This window comes from Pteropus vampyrus, unplaced genomic scaffold (genome assembly GCF_000151845.1).
Source record: "Pteropus vampyrus isolate Shadow unplaced genomic scaffold, Pvam_2.0 Scaffold45, whole genome shotgun sequence".
Classification (NCBI taxonomy): Eukaryota; Metazoa; Chordata; class Mammalia; order Chiroptera; family Pteropodidae; genus Pteropus; species Pteropus vampyrus.
The window spans coordinates 540,632-561,335 of record NW_011888826.1 but is presented as its reverse complement, the minus strand read 5'-3'; the positions used below and the strand labels follow the sequence as shown (position 1 = coordinate 561,335).

General features: G+C 31.6%; 1 protein-coding gene across 1 annotated transcript in view; it reads left to right on the top strand.

Annotated features, from left to right (window-relative positions):
• Positions 1-20,704, top strand: part of RB1CC1 (RB1 inducible coiled-coil 1) — an 80,699-nt gene that overhangs the window by 55,456 nt on the left and 4,539 nt on the right. Inside the window, exons 16-22 of the mRNA XM_011359199.2 lie at positions 3,798-3,963; positions 6,331-6,439; positions 6,544-6,784; positions 14,258-14,312; positions 15,346-15,393; positions 17,370-17,428; positions 19,344-19,497. Of these exons, the coding sequence (XP_011357501.1) occupies positions 3,798-3,963; positions 6,331-6,439; positions 6,544-6,784; positions 14,258-14,312; positions 15,346-15,393; positions 17,370-17,428; positions 19,344-19,497 (832 nt within the window). The remainder of the gene's footprint in view (positions 1-3,797; positions 3,964-6,330; positions 6,440-6,543; positions 6,785-14,257; positions 14,313-15,345; positions 15,394-17,369; positions 17,429-19,343; positions 19,498-20,704) is intronic.

Sequence of the window (20,704 nt, the reverse complement as noted above, 5' to 3'; positions counted from 1 at the left end):
GGTCATTTGAAAAACACTGGTTCACCGAGTAATGCAGATTTTGCATATGTTGACACGTTTTATTAACAGATAAATCACTTTTGTAAAACATACATACAGATTTTATATGAAAGACCTTAGGTACTGGGAAGCTCTCAAGCTCATAGTGGTAGATAGAAGTTTTCTAAATTTTAATTTTGAAAGAGTCACATTTTATCATTGGTAACAAATTCTGTCAGTTTATTAAAATAACAGGCTCACATTGATCATTTTTGAGAAAATATGTATGAAAAATCCAAGTCTAAACAACCACAGGTTGTCATTTTTCAAATAGAAAGTATAGCATGAAAAAGCAGCTAGTTCAGCACACAGCTAAAACAGTTGTACAAGTACTTTCCCATGAGACAAACATACTTTGTAAGTGGCAGAAGTGCTTTATGTGTACTTGTCATTTTTTCACACTATTTAAAAAAATTATATTCAAGTTGTCAGAATTCAATAATATTAATAATTTTTTCTACATCAAGGTCATTCCAAAATACACTTGCCGCCTTTTTCATTTTGAGTACCTTGAAGTAAAGATATGATGACTCCAAGTACAGTTTGGTGTTACTATCTTTTAATTTATGTTAGGGTGTCAGCGGTTTTATCATCTGTGCATATGTCACCAAGGTATAAAGGCAAATACAATATCATCTTAGTGTTATTATGAAAATAGTTTTGACCTTATCGATCTCCCAAAAGTGTTCTAATTACCCCCAGGGTTCTGTGGATTGATCATACTTTGAGACTCATGAATCTAGAGAATGGTTGACAAATTTCTTTAAAGGGCCACACGGTAAATATCTTAGGCTTTATGGGCCAGATGGTCTCTATCTAAGCCGAGCTACTCAGCTTTGCTGTCATGAGAAGAGTGAAACAACATAAATGGGTGGGGCTATAACCCACTAAAACTTTAATAACACAAACAGATAACAGGCTGGATCTGGCCTGCAGGCCATTGATTGCCTACCTGTGGTACAGATGATCTCATTTTGACATTTTTGTTTAACGTCCATTGGGTCCCGGTTTCAGGCAGTCAGCCTAGCAAAGTTAATTGCTAACATTCGGCGTTGTTTGTCGTTCTTGTGCTTTCATTGGATCTATTCCCATAAATACTTCCTATAAGTGAAAAATCTTGCAATTGCAGTACTTCTTTGGTTAGATTTTTAACTCCCCTGGAACCTGAGGATTTGAAAGTAGCAATGGGTCTGGAAGTAATGAAATGGTGGGAGAGGTTGTTGAGAAGAAGGATCAACTTGTTGAGAAGGGAACTTCAGGTAAGGTGACACTAATCTCCACAGATAAGGGAGAAGAGGCTGCTGCTGGTAAGGGAGTTTGGTGGGATTTGGAGAGACAGCTGGGACATCTCCAAAACCTTGCCTTTTTTAGTCACTTGATCCCAGACAACTACAGGTGTCAGCTATTTTGCCATAGTCTGCCAGAGTTCCATTTTACACTGGTGGTGAGGCCACTGCTGCCTTCAGATCGAAGCAGATCAGAGAATTCCAGATTCCTATCTTTATAGTTTTTTCCTCTAGGATCATATTTGTATCTGTCTGGATTGAGCTTAAAGAATAGAACCTGTTGTAAGTATTTCAGGAATAAAGGATCTAATATTAGAAGTCAAATGAGCTTTGGGAGAACTGGGCAATGGGGGTGAAGGGTAAGAGAGTGAAAGTCCTGGAAATATCTAGGTTCAAAGTCATCTGAAGCACTGACGTTGATGACTAATCAGGAAACTGCTACAATTTTTAGGACTTCTACCAATTAACTGTTGAAACACCAATGCAGAAGAAGTTACTTAGAAACCTCTTCTGAATCTTAAGTTGCCCACATGTCTGAGCACAGCCACCTCTGGAGAATGATGGACTTTCTCTTCAGCATTCCAGATTTTGTGTGGTATCTTTCATTGACAAATTTCAACCCCCAGAACTTCCTGGGAATTCTGAATATAGTTATCAGCTTCTCTGCCTTACAGAGGAAAAACTCCCACAAGTCAAATTAAAAACAGATCAAACAATCCATTAGAAAAATGAGCAAAGGATATGAATAGACAGATTAAGCAAAAAAAAAACCAGACTTTCAGAAACAGCCCAAAGGGAGGGCAAGTGTGGTCAGTAATATTGTGGTCGGTTTACTCAGTGACACAGTGAGTGAGTGGGGTGATCACATCATAAAGTATAAAAAATGTGATGTACACGTGAAACTAATATAACCAATATGAGATCGTATACTAGCTATACTTAACTAAAAAATAAAAGTGTGAATAGCCTATATGCAAATAGCTGTTCAGTCTACTTGAGATTAAGGAAATGTAAAATTAAAATAACATATAACTGGGAAAGATAAATCGATAGTATGCATTAGTTTTGAGAATTTAGAGGAAAGAGCTTTCTTATACATCCGTGTACAAAAAAAAAAAAAAATGCAAATGTGTGTGGTTTGCATATATCTGAAAATCTATTTAGTACACTTTTCACAGCCATGCTTCCAGGGGTACTTGATATGGATCTAGGGAAGTACAGCAGCATTTGAATTTTTAAATTTTAATCTAATTTTTTAATCTCAAGAGATGAGTTTAAAAAAAACTCAAGATAAAAAAGTAATTGTTTACTAGACCCAAATCTAATATAGTCAGTGGTAAGAGAATTCTAGCATCAAGACAGTCTAGTTTGTATTCAGTGCAGATTTCCTAGTTACTAGAAATCCTGGGTATAATAGAACCTTTTGCTATACACATAGTTTATTAATGGTGGGGAAACGCAACTAAAGATGCTTTATTTCAAGTTCCATGTATAATAGTGTAGAAGTTTTCACTTGTTACCAATTTTTTCGGTTTTTTAATTTTATTTTCCGGGCTTTTTTTTGTTTTTAATTTTTTGAAGGTTGGGTTTTTTTATTTTTTGTTTTTTTGGGGATTGGGGCGGCTTTTTTTGTTAAGTTTTCTTTTAAACTTGGTAAGTGCACATATAAAAAAATCAATTGGCCTAGTTGCTCAAGTAATTTGGGAATATTTACTAACATGGGGTGACTTTTCCTGTGACTTAGCAAATTCTAATACCTTGTATGTAATTATCTACTTCTTGGACAAACTTAGATATAAAGGATTATTAGGTTGAAAGTAGATAAGAGTAACTTCTATGCCGGCAATTATAATAGTGATACTTGTGTTCATACTTTTCTCCTTGCATTGCCCTCTTCTGTTATCTGGTGCTTTGTCAGCAACCCCAAAGGGGTTAGCAGGTTTTGAGGAAAATGAATATGAATTCAGGAATATGTAGATTCGCTGTGTGTGAACATTTAAGTTCAGCTTTAGTTTTGTGTCATTTATCCATTAGCTAACAAAATGAGCTCAAAACTATATAAATATTGGAAAACTTTTCAACATATATAATCTTCAGATTTTTACCTCTCAGTTATCATGTAGTTTGGCAGTTGTAGGAATAGTAAAACTGAAATTTGAAGCTGAGCTCTTGAGAGGTATATTGATTTTTATATTGAAAACATTACTATTTGTAGGTAGAAGCAGATACAGTCATTCAGCCATGTTGGCGTTTGAGAGTTTATAATCTATGAAACTTTTCTGTTTTACTTGTTCACCTTCCTTTGGTAGATAAAAAGAAGAGGATTTGCATATTTTTAACACCAGTTAACTACTGTTAGGTTTAAGGAAGATCTATAGCCTTTCTGATGTCAACTAGCTACAATATTTGATACATTTGGGGTAACATCTACAATTTTGAAAAAAATATTAATACTTTTATTTAACGTTCAAGTTCTGCCATTGAATCCACCAGAGAAGATTCTTCAAGCCTAGTTGCTGAACTTCAAGAAAAGCTTCAGGAAGAAAAAGCTAAGTTTCTAGAACAACTTGAAGAGCAAGAGAAAAAAAAGAATGAAGAAATGCAAAATGTTCGAACATCTTTGATTGCTGAACAACAGGTATGTTCTGCCCCCATTTCATTATTTTAAGCTAAAGTAAGTAAACATAAATTAGCAAATATAATTTCTTTGTGCAATTGATGATTTCTTATAAGGTCATTATGCGATATAGGTAAGTTCTTCCAAATGAAATAGTCCTCGATTAAAAATTAGGAAATGTGACTTTTCTAATTTCTAACTACCTATGTTATCTTGTATACATCATTTAACCTCTTTAAAATTCAGATTAGTTTTATTGCAAAATGAAAGGATTAATACTAATACTTAGATATTAAACTCCAACATTTTCTAAATTACGTGCTGATCAGTACACATTTTTTGCATTTTCTATAATTCTTATGCATATGATAGACTGTTGGTATATTACAGTTGACTTTTGTTGAATATTGCTGATTTACTTACTGATCACGGGTGAGTGGTAAATCTTGTGAAGTAAGTAGAGGCCAGACCATTAAGGACTATAGCATGCATTGTCAAGGAGTTTGTACTTCACCTGCGGTTCTGGACAGCAGTTGAAGAGGAAATAAAGGAATGACACAATTGGGTTACACTTAATAAAGATTGCTCCCTAGGATGTGGAGTAGAGGACTGCAAGACCTGGGCACGTGTAGGAGCAGTCAGGTGTCTGCTGCTGTAATTCAGGCCAGGGGTAATATCTACGTACCTTTTGTATCCCGAGGAATACTTTTCTGGAACTGATTCACATGTTATAGCTGATAAACACATTTAATATGTGTTGTTTTCCTTTTCCTAAAATGGTATTTTTAAATTATATTTTTAGAATTTAGAAAAAGGCAATCAGGGAACAGAAAGAAAATACGGAAATGTTGCTCAAAACTCTTGGGAACTTTATTTTTTAAGACCTGAGGAAAGAAAGAAGAGCCTGAAATAGAGGAATGAGAAAGTGTAACCAAAAAAAGGCTTCACGGAAAACAAGGAAATCGATATGTCTGTTATTTAAAAATCTGACTCTGTACATACCTTTTTATTTTGCATGATTCATTATGTATAAAATAGATCTTTTACTGTCTTGCCTTTTTCTCTGTATGCTCCTTTGTTAGCATTGGTACTTCTAGATTTACAAAATTAAGGGATGAATTAGCTGACTGAAACCAAAATTATAATATTGGCAGCTATCTCATTTAAATTTAGTTCTTATTTTAAGGCTTCTTTTAATATTTGTAAAATGAGATGAGGAGAGATGCCTTCCAAAGTCTCTTCCAATTTAAAATAGTCGATGTTAAGTTGTAGTAATTGAAGTTGACTTGTGACTACTTTTATATGGGTGACTTGAACTTAGTTGGTTCTTAACTACCCTGGATTCTAATATGTTTATTATAAATTATGTTAATTTTTCTAAAAATCTGTTTCATATTACAGAAACAGTAAAGATCATGAAAATAAATAAAATGACTAGTATACTTCATAAATGTTTATTAATTTTCTGTACATGAATAATATGTATAGAAACAGCTTAATACAAACACATATCATGAATATACCTTTTGAGGGATCTTCCCTCATGCTTTCTGGCTAGAAAGGACATTTAACTCAATATTTAATTCACTAATTTTGATCTAAAAATGCCATATTCTTGTTAAATCTCCCTGTTACCAGTATTATTGGCATTTTGCATTGATTAAAGGATCATAGACTCTTAATTTTGGAATTGGAAATTCTGGGAAGATAGAAAAAGTCAATTTAGATACTTTCATTATCTATTGCTCTTAAGTTTCAAGAACTTAATGGAGATCTTATAATTACGTTTTTGACAATTCAGCCATCTTTATAAAAGAAATGGTACAGTTAGATCTATGCAAGCATTTGGATACGTGAGCTTCACACTAAGAAAGTTTTTATAAAACTTGAGGAGTAACAAGTGTAGCCATTATAAAGCAGAGGTGCAGTGTCCATTACAAATAACCAGATAAGAGATGGAGATGAGTTAAAGTCATCTCAGAAATATTATTATTGCAATCCAGATTTAACTAAAAACAAAGAAGAGTCCCGAAGCAGGAAGATTACTAAAAAAAAAAAAAAAGGAAAGTGTATAACAACACCTGCTAATTTATTGACCATTTTTCTTTCTTTCCCCCAAATTTTAAAATCATTTGCTATTGCTCTTTTCCTCTGACAATAAATATGTGGTCAATAATGATATCTTAATATGGAATTAGGAAAATATAATAATGTTTTATTTACCACAGTATAGCATTTCTATTTAAAAATAAATGTAATTTGTAAATTGCACTTTATTTTCTCCACATGTAAATGCACCATTTCAAAATATTTGCAAGTTTATTTTCTTTAGCTCTAGCTGCTATGTGCATGCAGATAATTTAAGTACTCATCTTTCTGTCGTTCCAGACCAATTTTAACACTGTTTTAACAAGAGAGAAAATGAGAAAAGAAAACATAATCAATGATCTTAATGATAAGTTGAAAAGTACAATGCAACAGCAAGAGCGAGATAAAGGTTAGCAATACTTTGTAATACGATATTTTGAATTCTTTTTTAAAACTAAAAAAATTAATTTGAAATGTTTTGTAATGCTTATTTCAACTTGGGATATCCTTCAGATTTGATAGAGTCTCTATCTGAAGATCGAGCTCGATTGCTTGAAGAAAAGAAAAAACTTGAAGAAGAGGTCAGTAAGTTGCGTGGTAGCAGTTTTGTTCCATCAGCATTTGTAGCTACAGCCCCAGAACTTTATGGAGCTTGTGCGCCCGAACTCCCAGGTGAAACAGAAAGATCGGCCATAGAAACCCAAGAGGAAGGAAGAGTGGATTCGGCAATGGAGACAAGCATGATGTCTGTACAGTAAGTACACCTGTCTTCAACTGTCTTAAGCAATACAGGCTTTTAAACCACCATTGCATTTCTGTAAGATAAAATTTCTGAAGATAGGAAATATATTTAGCACTACTGGTTGTCCATAGCACATATATCTTAGAGTTATGATATTTTAATTCTTTAACCTATAAGTATGAGGAATATTTTAACAGTACTGATTCTGTGTCTGTATGAATCACTTTGGCATGTTTTCATACTATATATGTGCAAAATGTTTCTTAGGCTGCCAGGATAAGTATCACTGCAGTAGTGTTAAACTATTCTTATTTAGAGGGAGTGATTAAACTTTGATGTTTGTTATCTAGGAGGAAAAAGCATTACTGTAGTAATGAATATATTCATTTTGGTGAAAGTGTATTGGGTGAAAGAATGCAGGATAGTTTTTTGAAACTTAAAAATATATATAGTTTTCTGTTTAGTTCAAAAGAAACGAGTAGAAACTGGTTAAATTGAGTCCTGGAAAAGTATGAGGCTTAAGAACGTATGTGAAAAACAGAACAAATAAATGTAACTTATTTAAAAAGGCAGAGCATAAACACATAAAGAGACCATGGTATTAGAAAACATAAATGACAGAAATAAGTCCAAATGTATGTGAAAAAGTAAACCAACCTATCAACAAAAAACCGTCAGGGGAAAAAAGCATTTAATTGCATTCTGTGTACAAGAGAAACATCTAAAGAAAAATGATACAGAATGTTTAATGTAATGTGATTGAGAATGATATAAAAGGCAAATAATAATGAAAAAATACCCAAGCGACCTAATGCAAAGGTTTTAAAAAATTAAAGAGGAAATTTCATATATGGAGAAGGCATAGTTCACCATAAGTAATTAGTTGTTAATTAGTGCTTAAAAATGTGACTTTGATCAGTTTTCTGTGAATCAAAAATGGTTTGTATGAATCAAAAAACTAAAATGAGAACTTTTTAGAGCCACAGTTAGGGTATGATACTTCTTGCTCTCAGGAAACAATGAAGTAAATACTAAATAAAGCAATAGAAAAATAGTTAAAATTATCAACAAAGGTCTCAGAGTTCTAAATATTAATATAATTCAGTCCACTGAACACAAACAATAATATTAAAACTAACAAAAATAGAAGTTTATATGGAAATTTGAATACCTATATATTCACATCTGTACATAGACATTGATAGGAAAATGAAAATTGAGCTAATAAAGACTAAACAGGTATCAGAAATGAGAGATACAATTAAAGTGCTACACTGAGAGAACTATATAACCTAAAGAACATTCATTAAAAGAAATTACTAAAAATAAATGAGCTTTAATAAAATGATTAAATAAAAAGGTACCAATAAATTATGGAATGAATAAAATCATAACCACAAGTATAGTTTTATTTTTTTTATTTCATTTATTTATTTATTTATTTTTTAGAGAATTTTTATAAGAGTTTATTTGAGACAAACTGATGACGTATGCTGGGGAGCAAGATCTCAAATGCCCCCACATATGGTTTTAAAAATTAATAGAGACTAAGATATTGGTTAATCTCGCTTGTGAATATAGATGTAAAAAATCCTGAAGACAATTTTATCATATTTAATAACCATGGAGTACGAAGATGATACATTTAGCATGACTCAATGAAATATTTCAGGAATGCAATAATAATAGTTAAACGTTAGAATATCTCTCAATGTAAACGTATTTACTGATCATATGAGAAGGAATTATATGGTCATCTCAGTAGATACAGAAATGGCAATTGATAAAAATTCAGTGCTTGTTAATTTAAAATAGTATTTTTTAAAAACCTTAGCAAACCAGAAATAGAGAGGAATTCTTATTTTGAGGGTATATATGAGACACATATAGCAAACATCATATTTAATGTTGAAATATATAGACGTATTTTCCATAATTTAGAAAGAATGAAAGATGTCATCCGTTACCATCACTATTCAGTGCGACAGTATAATAAACAATAAATATTGGCAAGTAAAGGCTGAACTGCATTGTTTCAAGATAATATTCTTTTCAAACCACAAAGACCTAACAAAACTATTAGAAATAATAAGACTACATCAAAGTATAGGTCAAAGATGTATCAAAAGAAGAGCGGTTCGCATATTGACCAGCAAAAGCTGATTTGTATATATACATAAAAGATTCCAAAAAATATTCAAGGAAATGATTTGTTAGTAATGAATTTAACAAAAACTGTATAAGACCCTTTTGGAGAAAACTACAGAATTTTATGAAAGATATTAAAAGGCATGAAAGTTAATGATGGATGGAAATACAGTATTGTAAAGATACCATTTTCATATCAGATTTATTCAGTTATTTATTCTATTCCCAATTAAAATTCATATAGAAAAATAAACATGCAAAAATAGTTGATAACAATTTTTTTAAAAAAGCACTACGTAGGAATTTATATTGCTAGGTATTAAGATATAGTCTTAAGTTATGTAGATAATAATTAAGCCAGCATATTTTTTGGTAAAGTCACAAGTAAATAGATTACTAGGATTGGTAGTCTTGAAATAAACCCATGGGTATATGAAAATATAATTATGGCATTTTAAATCAGTTTGGAAAAAGAAATGAGACATTGGAGTAATTAGCTACCCCATTGGTGGAGGTTAAACCATATTTTACAGTAGATACCAAAAAATATTACAGCTATTGAAAGACTAAAAATGTTATTAACTTATAGAATTTCTTAAAATAGAAGACTAAATGTAGAGTAGGGAAGTACAAAGTATCAAACATTTAAGTAATCAGCGCTAGTTCTTCATAATCTTTTCCAAAAAAAAGAAGAGGAGAGAACTCAATATATTCTTTGATATCAATATTACGCCGATACCAGAATCAAAATATATCTCAAGAAAAGAATATCAGTACCTTTCAATCTAATCTCTCTGTCTCTGTCTCTTTCTGTCTCTGTCTCTCTCTCACACACACATTTTTGAAATTAGATAGTTTTAATTCCTTGGTTGTGATGATATCATCGGTTATATGCATATGTCCAAACTCATCAAGATGTATACATTAAATATGTACAGGTTTTGCATATCAGTTATAGCTCAGTAGAGCTAAAAAGGAAAAAACAAGGTTAGGGCTAGTAATGCAAACTTGGTCCTTTCTTGATTGCTTTTCATATGGGCTGGGTTTCCATCTGTTTTAACCTAATTTAGAAATCTCCCTTAATTTTCTATTTGTTTTTCTAAAATTATAGAACAGAACTGTTCGTTTTAGAATTAGAAACACTAGATTAGTACAGTCATCTTAAATGAGCAACACCAAAATTACCATTAAATTTCTTAGAAATTAAAATCTTGGGATTCATGTTGTCCTACTGAATCAGAAACTCCACATCAATAAATTCATTTCTGTATTTAAAAAATATTTTTTATAACTATAGAGACAGATATTCTCAATAAAATACTAATAAACTGAATCCAGCAATATGCAAAAGAGATGCATACTGGATTTATTGCAGCAATACAAGTTGGTTTAATATCTGAAAATCAATATATGTAATAAACCATATCAATATCAATGGATAAAGAGAAAGCATTTTACAGAATACAGCAGCCTTTCATTATAAAAGCATTTACAAACTAGGAATTGAAGAGAACTTCCTCAACCTAATAAAATGCATCTGTGAAAACTCACAACTAAGATTGTACTTAATGGTGAAAAGACTGAATGCTTTTCTCCTAAAATCAAGAAAAAGGTTATCTACTCTTGCTGTGACAGCTGGACATAGAAAAGAATGAATTGGTTCTTTACCATACAATACAAATAAACTTAAATGGATCATAGACTTAAAATGTAAAAGCTAAAGTTATAAAACTCTTATAGGAGTAAATCTTTGTGACTTTAGATTAGTCTGAGTCTCTTCCTATAAGAATTAACATTTAGAAGAAGATACAGTTCCTGCTTTTAGTCATTACTTAAAATATAATTGAGCAGTTATACCTGCAGAAGAATTTAAAAGCCCTATACTGCAGCTAATACCTCAGAAATACAAAGAATCATAAGAATCCCCTATGAACAGTTATAAGCCAACAAATTGGGCAACCTAGAAGAAATGGATAAATTCCTAGAAACATGCAACCTTCCAAGACAGAATAATGAAGAAATAGAAAATTCAAACAGACCAATTACTAGTAAGGAGATTGGATCAATAATCAAAAACCTCCCCACAAAGAAAAATCCAGGACCAAATAGCTTTACAGGTGAGTTCTACCAAATATTATTTAAAAAAGATCTAATACCAAACTTCTGAAATGCTTCAAAAACATAATAAAGAACACTACCAAACTCATTTTATGAGGCCAGTATTACTCTGATACCAAAGCCTGACAATAACACTATGAGAAGAGAAAATTTTAGGCCATTATTTCAGTTGAACATAGATGCAGAAATCCTCTTTAAAATATTAGTCAATTGAATTAAACCACACATAAAAGGGTCATGCATCATGATCAATTGAGATTTACTCCAGGGATATAGGATGGTTCAACATCTACAAATCAATCAGTGACATATCACATTAACAAAGGGTAAAAATTATGTAATCATCTCAGTAGACATAGAAAAAAGTATTCGGCAAACTTCAGCATCACCATAGTATACTGGAAGTCCTAACCAGAGCAATTAGACAAGAAAAGTAAATAAAAGGCATCCAAGTTAGAAAAGAAGAAGTAAAATTTGTAGATGACATGACATTATATATAAAAAACCCTAAAGACTCTACCAGGAAGCCATTAAAACTAGAATAAATGCATTCAGTCAATTTGTAAGTTACAAAATCAATATACAGAAATCATTTGTGTTTCTGTTCACTAACAATAAACTATCTAAAAGAATTTAAGGAAACAATTCTATTTACAGTTGCATCAAAAAGAATAAATATTTAGGAATAAATTTAGCCAAGCAAGGGAAAGATTTGTACACTGAAAATTATAAAAGCCCTATACTGCAGCTAATACCTCAGAAATACAAAGAATCATATTTGTATTTGATGAAAGAAATTGAAGAAAACACAAATAAATGGAAAGATATCCCATGTTCTTGGATTGGAAGAATTAACATCATTAAAATGTCCATACTACCCAAAGCAATATACAGATTCAGTACAGTGTCTGCCAAAATGTCAGTGGCATTGGAATAGAGAAAGAAAAAAGCAGTCTTAAAATTCATATAGATTTATAAAAGACCCTGAATAGCCAAAGCAGTCTTGAGCAAGAACAAGGCTGGAGGTATCACACTTCTTGATTTCAAACTATATTACAGCGTTATAGTAATCAAACAGTATGCTATTGGCATAAAAACAGACAGATAACTCAATGGAACAGAATAGAGAGCCCAGAAAGAAATACCTGCATTTATGGTCAGCTATATTTGATGAGGGAGCCAATAATTGGAAAGGAGAGTTTCTTCAATAAATGATGTTGGGAAAACTGGATAGTCACATGTAAAAGAATGAAACTGAACCTGTCTTATACCATACATAAAAATAAACTCTAAATTGATAAGGACTTGAACATAAAACCTGAAACCATAAAATTTGTCAGAAATATAGGGGATAAGCTCCTTAACATTGGTCTTGGCAGTGATTTTTTTGGATGTTACACAGACAACAAGAAGAACAAACAAGTGGGACTATATTAAACTAAAAAGAAAACCATCAACAAAATGAAAAGTCAACTTATGGAATAGGTTGAGAGAAAATATTTGTAAATCACATATCTTATAAATTGTTAATGTCTGAAATATGTAAAGAACTCACACAACGTAACACACACACACGCACACACACGCACACACACACCAAAAGCAAGTCGATTAAAAAGTGGGCTAAGGACCTGGATAGATAATTTTTCAAAGAAGACATGCAAATTGCAAGTCAGTACATGAAAAAGTGTTCAACATCACTAATTATTAGGAAAATACAAATCAAAATCACAATGAGACATTAATCATCTCAGACCTGTTAGGATGTGTGTTATCAAAAAGGCAAGAGATAACAAATCAGATAAAACCATAATGAGATACCACCTCATATCTATTAGAATGGCTGTTATCAAAATGCTGGCAAGGATGTGGAGACATGGGAACCCTTGTGCACTGTTGGTGGGAATGTAAACTGATACAGCCATTATAGAAAACAGTATGGAGGCTCCTTAGGAAATTAAAAATAGAACTACCATATGATCCAGCAATCCCATCTCTGGGTATATATCCAAAGGAAATGAAGCCATTATCTCAAAGAGATGTACATCCATGTTCTTTGCAGCATTATTCACAGTAACCAAGATATGAGAACCTCCTAGGTGTTCATGAATGGATAAATGGAGTAAGAAAATTATATACACACACACACACACACACACACACACACACTCATAATGAATTATTATTTAGCCCTGAGAAAGAAGGAAATCCTGCATTTTGCAGTGATGTGGGTGAACCTGAAGAACATTATGCTAAGTGAAATAAGCCAGACAGAGAGACAAATACTTCATGGTATCTCTAATGATATGTGGAATCTTTTATTTATTTATTTATTTTTTAAGTCAAACTCATAGAAACTGTAGAAAAGTGGTTGCCAGGGACTGGGGATAGGGGAATAGGGAGAGATTGTAAAAGGGTGCAAACTTTTGGTTATAAGATGAACGTATAATATGATGACTGTAGGGGATAACGCGGTATTGTATAGCTGAAATTTGGCCAGTGAGTAGAACTTCAGTGTTGTTCCCCTTTCCCCTCCAAAAAAGGATGAACGTGGTAACTAATTTGAAGGAGGGACTCCTTTCTCTGTACATACATATATCAAACCATCATGTATATACTTTAAGTATCTTACAGTTTTTTCTTTATGCCTCAATAAAAAATAATATAAAACAAAAGCCTGTACACTGTTTTTTTCTTTTTTAATTAGTTTTTGAATATTTTAGTGTGATAGGCAAATCCATACATGGCATAGTGATAGCACATTTTAGCCACTTAGATATACTTTTGAAGACTTGGTTTATTTTTGTAAACTGAAACTAAGATCTGTAGCTTACTCAAAGGCATGTAGCATTTTTGTTTTGTTTTGTTTATAAGTTTGAAGAACTACTACACTATCGCTGACATGTTTTCACACATAGGAAGAAGAGTGGTTTTAATTCCTGGGGGGAAAATCTTGAAATGTAAAAGACATTATTCTAAAAAATGCATGTACAAAATGTTTTGCTTATAGTTCCAAAAGGTTTATAGGTCTGAGTTCAAGACTTCTGGTACAAATACACACTATTGAAATGTACCCTAATTTAAACAGGCTGCTTTTTTAAAATTTTAACGTAGATTCTTAATTTTAAAGTGCTTTGTAGTAATAAACTTCTAAAATGTTATTGAAGAATATAAAGTCTAGAATTTTAAAAGACTTAAACTAAAATCAATCTCTCTTAGAGAAAATATCCATATGCTATCTGAAGAAAAACAGAGGATAATGCTGTTAGAACGAGTAAGTAAATTATTTTCTTGAAGTACAGTGTTTAATATGTTCACTCTGGGGATGTAATTAAATAAACCTTATGTTGAAAACATACTCAATTTGTTTTTATAAATTAGATCTTTTTAAAGTTATTTTTGCAGTTAGTATTTTGAGAAGTTGCTAAACAATTGGCGATATTATTTCAGGCTTCTTATTTGTTATATCTTCCCAATAATTGAAGTCTGTGTTAGAGGAAAGGTTAGTGGTCTTTATAAAATATATGGAACAGAAGTTTTATTCAATAATAGCTCAGAATTCACTAAAACATTATAAGTATGAATTTTACGTATTTCAGAAACAAAGCATTAAATACTAGAATCGGGCATGAATAATGAAAAATTTAATAATGAAGAAAAGTTATGTTCTTTATTAGAGATTAACTGAAATGAACAGGAAAAAAATGACAGGGGTTTTCTTCCAGTTATACTATCAGATAATATGTAATTTTTTATTCAAATTTAATATATCTTTGTTTATAAACCACTTCTCATTCTGTAGGCTTTTAAGATTTTCAACATTTTTTTTTTGCTCTTTACAAGCTTAATTGGTAAGAATCTAGTTGAAATCATACAATGGATTCTAGCATGCTTATTTTTTGTTTGTTTATTATTAAAGGCTTACATGATCAGCTACATCAGAATCAACTGGGGTATATGCTGTAACTGCAGATTTCTCCTGTTAGGCCAGACATACTAGCAAAGTCTTTGGGGATAGATCTCTTATATTTATTACTTATTTACAAGATTCACAGTTGGTATGTTTCTAATTCATGTTGAACTTTGAAACCTTGGCTTAGGTAAATGTACTAAAATTGCAATAATTATCTTTTAAGCCAGTGAATGATTAAAACAATTGGAAAGGATTCATAGAATATTCCCACTAACCTTTGATTCTAGAACTAAATATCAATCTGAAGATTAAGAATATTTTAATAATCATTATGTTTAGATTTGAGTATATATAAGGATAAACCACAGGTATCTATTTTTTTTTTTTTCTACAGACCTTACAATTGAAAGAAGAAGAAAACAAGCGGTTAAATCAAAGACTGGTAAGTTTTTTTCTTGCTCAGTTGATCTTAACATTTAAAAATGTTTTACATTGTATTCCGTTATAAAGATCTTCTATCAGAAGGATATTTGATTTATTTTTAGTGGTTTTCGTTGAGCCATGTTGGTAATTGATGACAAGCGATTCTTAGAGTGATGACTTCAGGTCAGAGATACTGTCTCTGACTATGAACCTGACCAAGTACCTACCTGATATAATTTTAAAGCAGTGAACAAATCAAGACAGTTTTTTCTGATTATTAACAATATATAATCTCATAGGATTTCATAATTAAATGTGTACCATCGAGTTAAGATTCTTAAGTCAGAAATAAGTTAGAGGTACTCTTCATAACTCTTTTGAAGAGTAACATGTTCACTCAAGTGCATAATTAATACATTATATCCTTTCGTGGTATTTTTTTTTTTTTTTTTTTCATACCGAAGGTGTTTGAACCTGACACCTTGCATGAGGTGCACCCCTGTATGGTCTGCTGAATTGTTTTGGCTTTATTCCACCTTGTGAATTTAACCAAGCACTTGTACAGTCATTTTTACAGTCAATCTTACATATTTTAACAAAGCAATTACTTCATTTTTTAAATTCTAATAATTATAATTTACAAGGAAATAGAACAGTTTAAGGTGTGTCTTGTAGGGAAACATCTGCTTTATTTCGTATTTGAACAGCAGAAATTACATATAGTGATTAGATCGTCCGTCAGTCATTAATTTATTACCAAAATAATCTTAAGGCTATTTGGTAGTTCTATAAGTAGATCAAACTGTTTTTCAAAAAGACGTCTCAGACATCACTCAGCATTTTGTTTTATGCTCTATCTTCAATGGGATATAAACTCTATTTGGCAAGGGTTTTAGTTCACTGCTGTATTCTTTGCTCCTAGAATGGTAACTGGTACAGTACCTAGTAGATGCTTGGGAAACGTTTATGAATGAAAGAATTTTGTCCTTCAGATCCAAAGAGTACCCCACGCTTCCCCACTCATATTTTCATAATGATTTACAGCTGTATTTACATAGTATTTTCTCAAGTCTAAGCCCTCATTTATAATAAATTTATGAAAAACTTAAGCTTTTTAAAAAATCTAAAAGTTAAATATATTCTGAAAAATAGATGGTGAAACCTGTCTTCACTGGCAGCATAGACCATTTGGATGATTTCGATAATCAGTTGCTCTACACTTTTAGGCCTTTCTATTTATTATTTGTTGTTACTCTTTCTCTTTTGTTTTTAAACACTAATTAAGACCCTGCATTATTCCAGATAATGTTCAGAGGGAACGGAAGAAATTCCGATTATCAAAATTAGATAATAAGCAAGGAGAAATTCATTTATCTTTCATTTATTTCTACAGCTAGGCCTTATGCCTACTCTGCTCGGGAAGTGTAAGTGTCCTTTCGTTATTTAGTGCTTGCTCAGAATAGTGGGTTTTTAGACCGAGGCATATCAGGAGTCGCCTTAGAGGTGAGAGAGGAGAGATTTTAGCAACTCCCAAAACTTTATTCTCCTATCCTCATTTCAGTCATCATAGTATTGTTAGATATTGGGCTTTCGAATAAGATTTTTCTTAAAGAGGTTGTTGGTTGGTTTGTTGTTTTGCCAAAAGGAAAGATTTGAAACTGATGTGTTGTAATTTTCAAAGCCTTCTCGAAAAATGTCAATCTCTATTCCTCTAATAGTTTTAAGATTAAATATGTAATTACAAATAAAATATTCTATATTCAGTTTTTTATTTAGCCAAATTTGATTCAGAAAATAACATAAAGGTAGGTAAATTTGTCCACTGAAAGTAATGTTGAAGGAAAGAAATTATATTAATGAACCATATAACTTTGGACTCTTAAAAGCTGCGACTACAGATGTGAATGTGTGGAAGAAGGTTTTGCCTTAAGGGCCTAATAACTATATGTGGTACTTTAATTTTATAAGTTTTATGAACTGTTCATTTATTTTTAGATGTCTCAAAGCATGTCTTCTGTATCCTCAAGGCATTCGGAAAAGATAGCTATTAGAGAGTAAGTAATTTCATTTATATTTTGTATTTTTTTCTCTGAAAAAAATTTACTGAACTGAATAATATTAAATTGTTAATGAAAATATATTTTAGTGACTATAATCCTTCAAGTATAGGTTTATTGAACTGTTGTAAAAATCTTTTATTGAAAAGCAAGGGGTTTTTTTTAGAGTAATTCAACATTTTTTGAGTCTTTTAAAAATAAAAGTGGGAACAAATAAGAAATGAATTTCAGAACATGGTATGAATGTGCCTTTGTTCTTATTTCCAATCTGTGGATTAAAATTAAATTTTCTTCTAATCTTTCTTTGACAATTATGAAGGACTAATATGACGTTCAGTTAGAAGAGGCCACTAAGCAGAGATGTGAAACCAGAGTTTTGGAAATAAGGTCTTAAAGGTGGCCACTGAGCAAGAGTTTTTTTTTTTTTTTAATTATTTTTTTTTTAATTATTATTTCTAATCATTATTAATTAGAGCCTTTTTGACTCTAGTTCACTTTTCAGCCGGTGCCATCTTTTAAATCTCATTTGTTGCCATAGTCTTTTTTCGTTTTATATTGGAAAGTCTTGATTTTTTAAGTTGCAGCATTTTCTCATTTTTTTCAGACTTCATTTTATTGGTTTGCTAAAAATTCATAATACACTATTAAATTGATTGAACAATTTAGTAGACAATCTTTCTGGGCCAAATTACCCTATTGTCATATATCAGTTTTTGGTGTGGGCTATTTGAAAGGAGGCTCTCTGTAATAAGAAAGAAAAGTATTGTTAGCAGTTCATGAACACTGGTCAGTCTCCTATACCCATTGGTACCGATACAAAAATCAGTAAACTAAATATTTTTTACAGACCCTTTATTTAGTCTTTAATAGATCTATTAACCAAATTTTGGTTGTCAAATATCAGTGTTTACTTTAACCTCATTCGAATTTTATCTTTTTTCATTGATTTAAAAGGGTGATATCTGTCTTTACCTACCAGCTGTACATCAAATCAAATTAATTTATGGTCTTTCAAAGATTAGAGAGAGATGAGCTTAAAAACAAATTAAAAAACTTCCTCAGAGAAGCCCCATCTACCTTTTTAGATTTTATCTTCTGGTGTTTAGCCAAAGCAGTGCCTACCACATATTGTTGGGTAAGCAACGAGTATTCATAGGATAAACAATTAATGAATAAAAGACTGTTATCATTAGAAGCTTCCCCAGTGATTTTGATGATTTATCAGGTGTAGGACCTACTAAATGAAATTATCTTGATGACTAGGGAATTCAAGGGTAACTTTCAAGGCCTGTTATTATTTCGAACTACATTTCTACAAAAGACTCTGAAGAGACAGACACCACTTAAAGCACATAGGCACTTATATCATTTCTTTCTTTCCTTGCTCCCTTACTTATTTCAGGCCTTCATTCTAAACTTCCATTGACTTGTTTAAAACTAATTAAGAACATGAACCTACCTCAATTGGTTTTTCCCTCAAATTGAAAAGCAAATATACTTGGAAACTAGAGAAATAGTGTAATTTTTTTATCATTGTGACTAAGTAAGCTTGTGCCCTCAGAAGTCATGTTTCTTATAACATGGAAGGATAGGATGAATATCTTCTTCCTATAACTAGGCGAACTATAGTAGGTGGTTTTTCTACCCTTCATCCAAGCTTTTTTTTTGTTTTAAAAAACTTTTGGTTTCTGACAGTCGCTGACATCATTCTTTGAACATCTACTATGTATAATCGGCACTTCCATTAGGAGCTGGGTAGAATAAAAAATATATATATCATGTAAATGTGAAAATTAACATTGCATTGATATTTCAATACATAGTTGAACATTACAGAATATGTACTTAAAAGTTTTTAGGATAAGGGTGATAGTAACTTTTTAGAGCAATAAAATGATATTCCTTTATTCAGTTTTCAGGTGGGAGATTTGGTACTCATCATCCTAGATGAACGCCACGACAATTATGTATTATTTACTGTTAGTCCAACCTTATATTTTCTGCATTCAGAGTCCCTGCCTGCCCTGGATCTCCAACCAGGTGAGGGTGGTAAGTGTCACATCTATAACTAAAATAATAAACCTGGAGTGGAAAGAATATATTAAAAGATTTTTCTTTCCTGTTGTCTAATTGTATCAGAATTAAGTCACTGAGAGGAAACTCTACTTTGTTATTTGTTTGTTTTTTCTAAAATCTGCATTATCCAGATTATTTTCCTGGATTCTGTGGACAGTTTAAAACCAGTATAGCGATTGGGTCAGATATCTCATACCCTAACAACAGCAGATTTAAATTGTTACAATTTTCATATCAATACAGCCTATTTAAGCTTACATGCTTACTTGTTTATAAAGGCATTATTACCCTTTTTTTGGCAAAAAAAAAAAAAATTATACAAAATGTCTTTTGTCTCTTATCCCATATTTCTGCCTTGTTTTTCATTGTTTGTCAATTTTTTTTTTTAAAAAGGCAGTAAGCTGAATTACAATTATCTATTACTTTTATCTATTACTTTTTAAAAACATCCACCATGTTTAAATAATTTTTTAAAAACTTTGTTGGATGCTTTATTATGAGATGTAGCTGTGGACCAGTGATTGCTGGGTCTGATATACTGAACTATTTTCCCCAATCAGGTATAAATCTTCTAAAATAATTTCTAGACTACTTAATAGTCTAGCCTAAAAGCAGACTCAAAATAATTAGCTTTTCACTGCCACAAGGTATGTTTTCCCCCGACTTTTCCTAGTATCTGTTTTCCTTCCTCAAAATAGGAGAAAAAAGATGGAGAGGGAGGGGATTATTTTTCCAGTTACCTGCTATCGCTATACTGACCAATATGATACAGCAATTTTCTTTGTCAGCTCAATGTAGTTAGTTATCAAGCCATTTAGGGAGGGAAAAGAATATACATTTATGTTCTTCTTGTCTCCCTCTCACATTGAATTTTTTTAACGATGTGTGGTACTTATCTTCAGGTCCAGCTCCTATTATTCCCTGTCCCATGACAGGCTTTGTTTGCCTTATAGAAACCATTCTCTGTGTTTCTGTATGGCAGCCTACTGCTTGGCTTTATTCCTCCTCATATCCATTCCTGTGCTCTCATTTGTTTCCGTTTGTTTTCTTTTTTCCCCTAGAGTCAAAGAATATAAAATTTCAGATGAAATTGTATTAGGACAAAGTTTTCACATTCAGCCATGATTTTTTTTATTTTAAAAGCCTGTAGGAAAAAAATGTTCACTCCTTAGAAGGAACTATTTAGAAGTTGGCCAA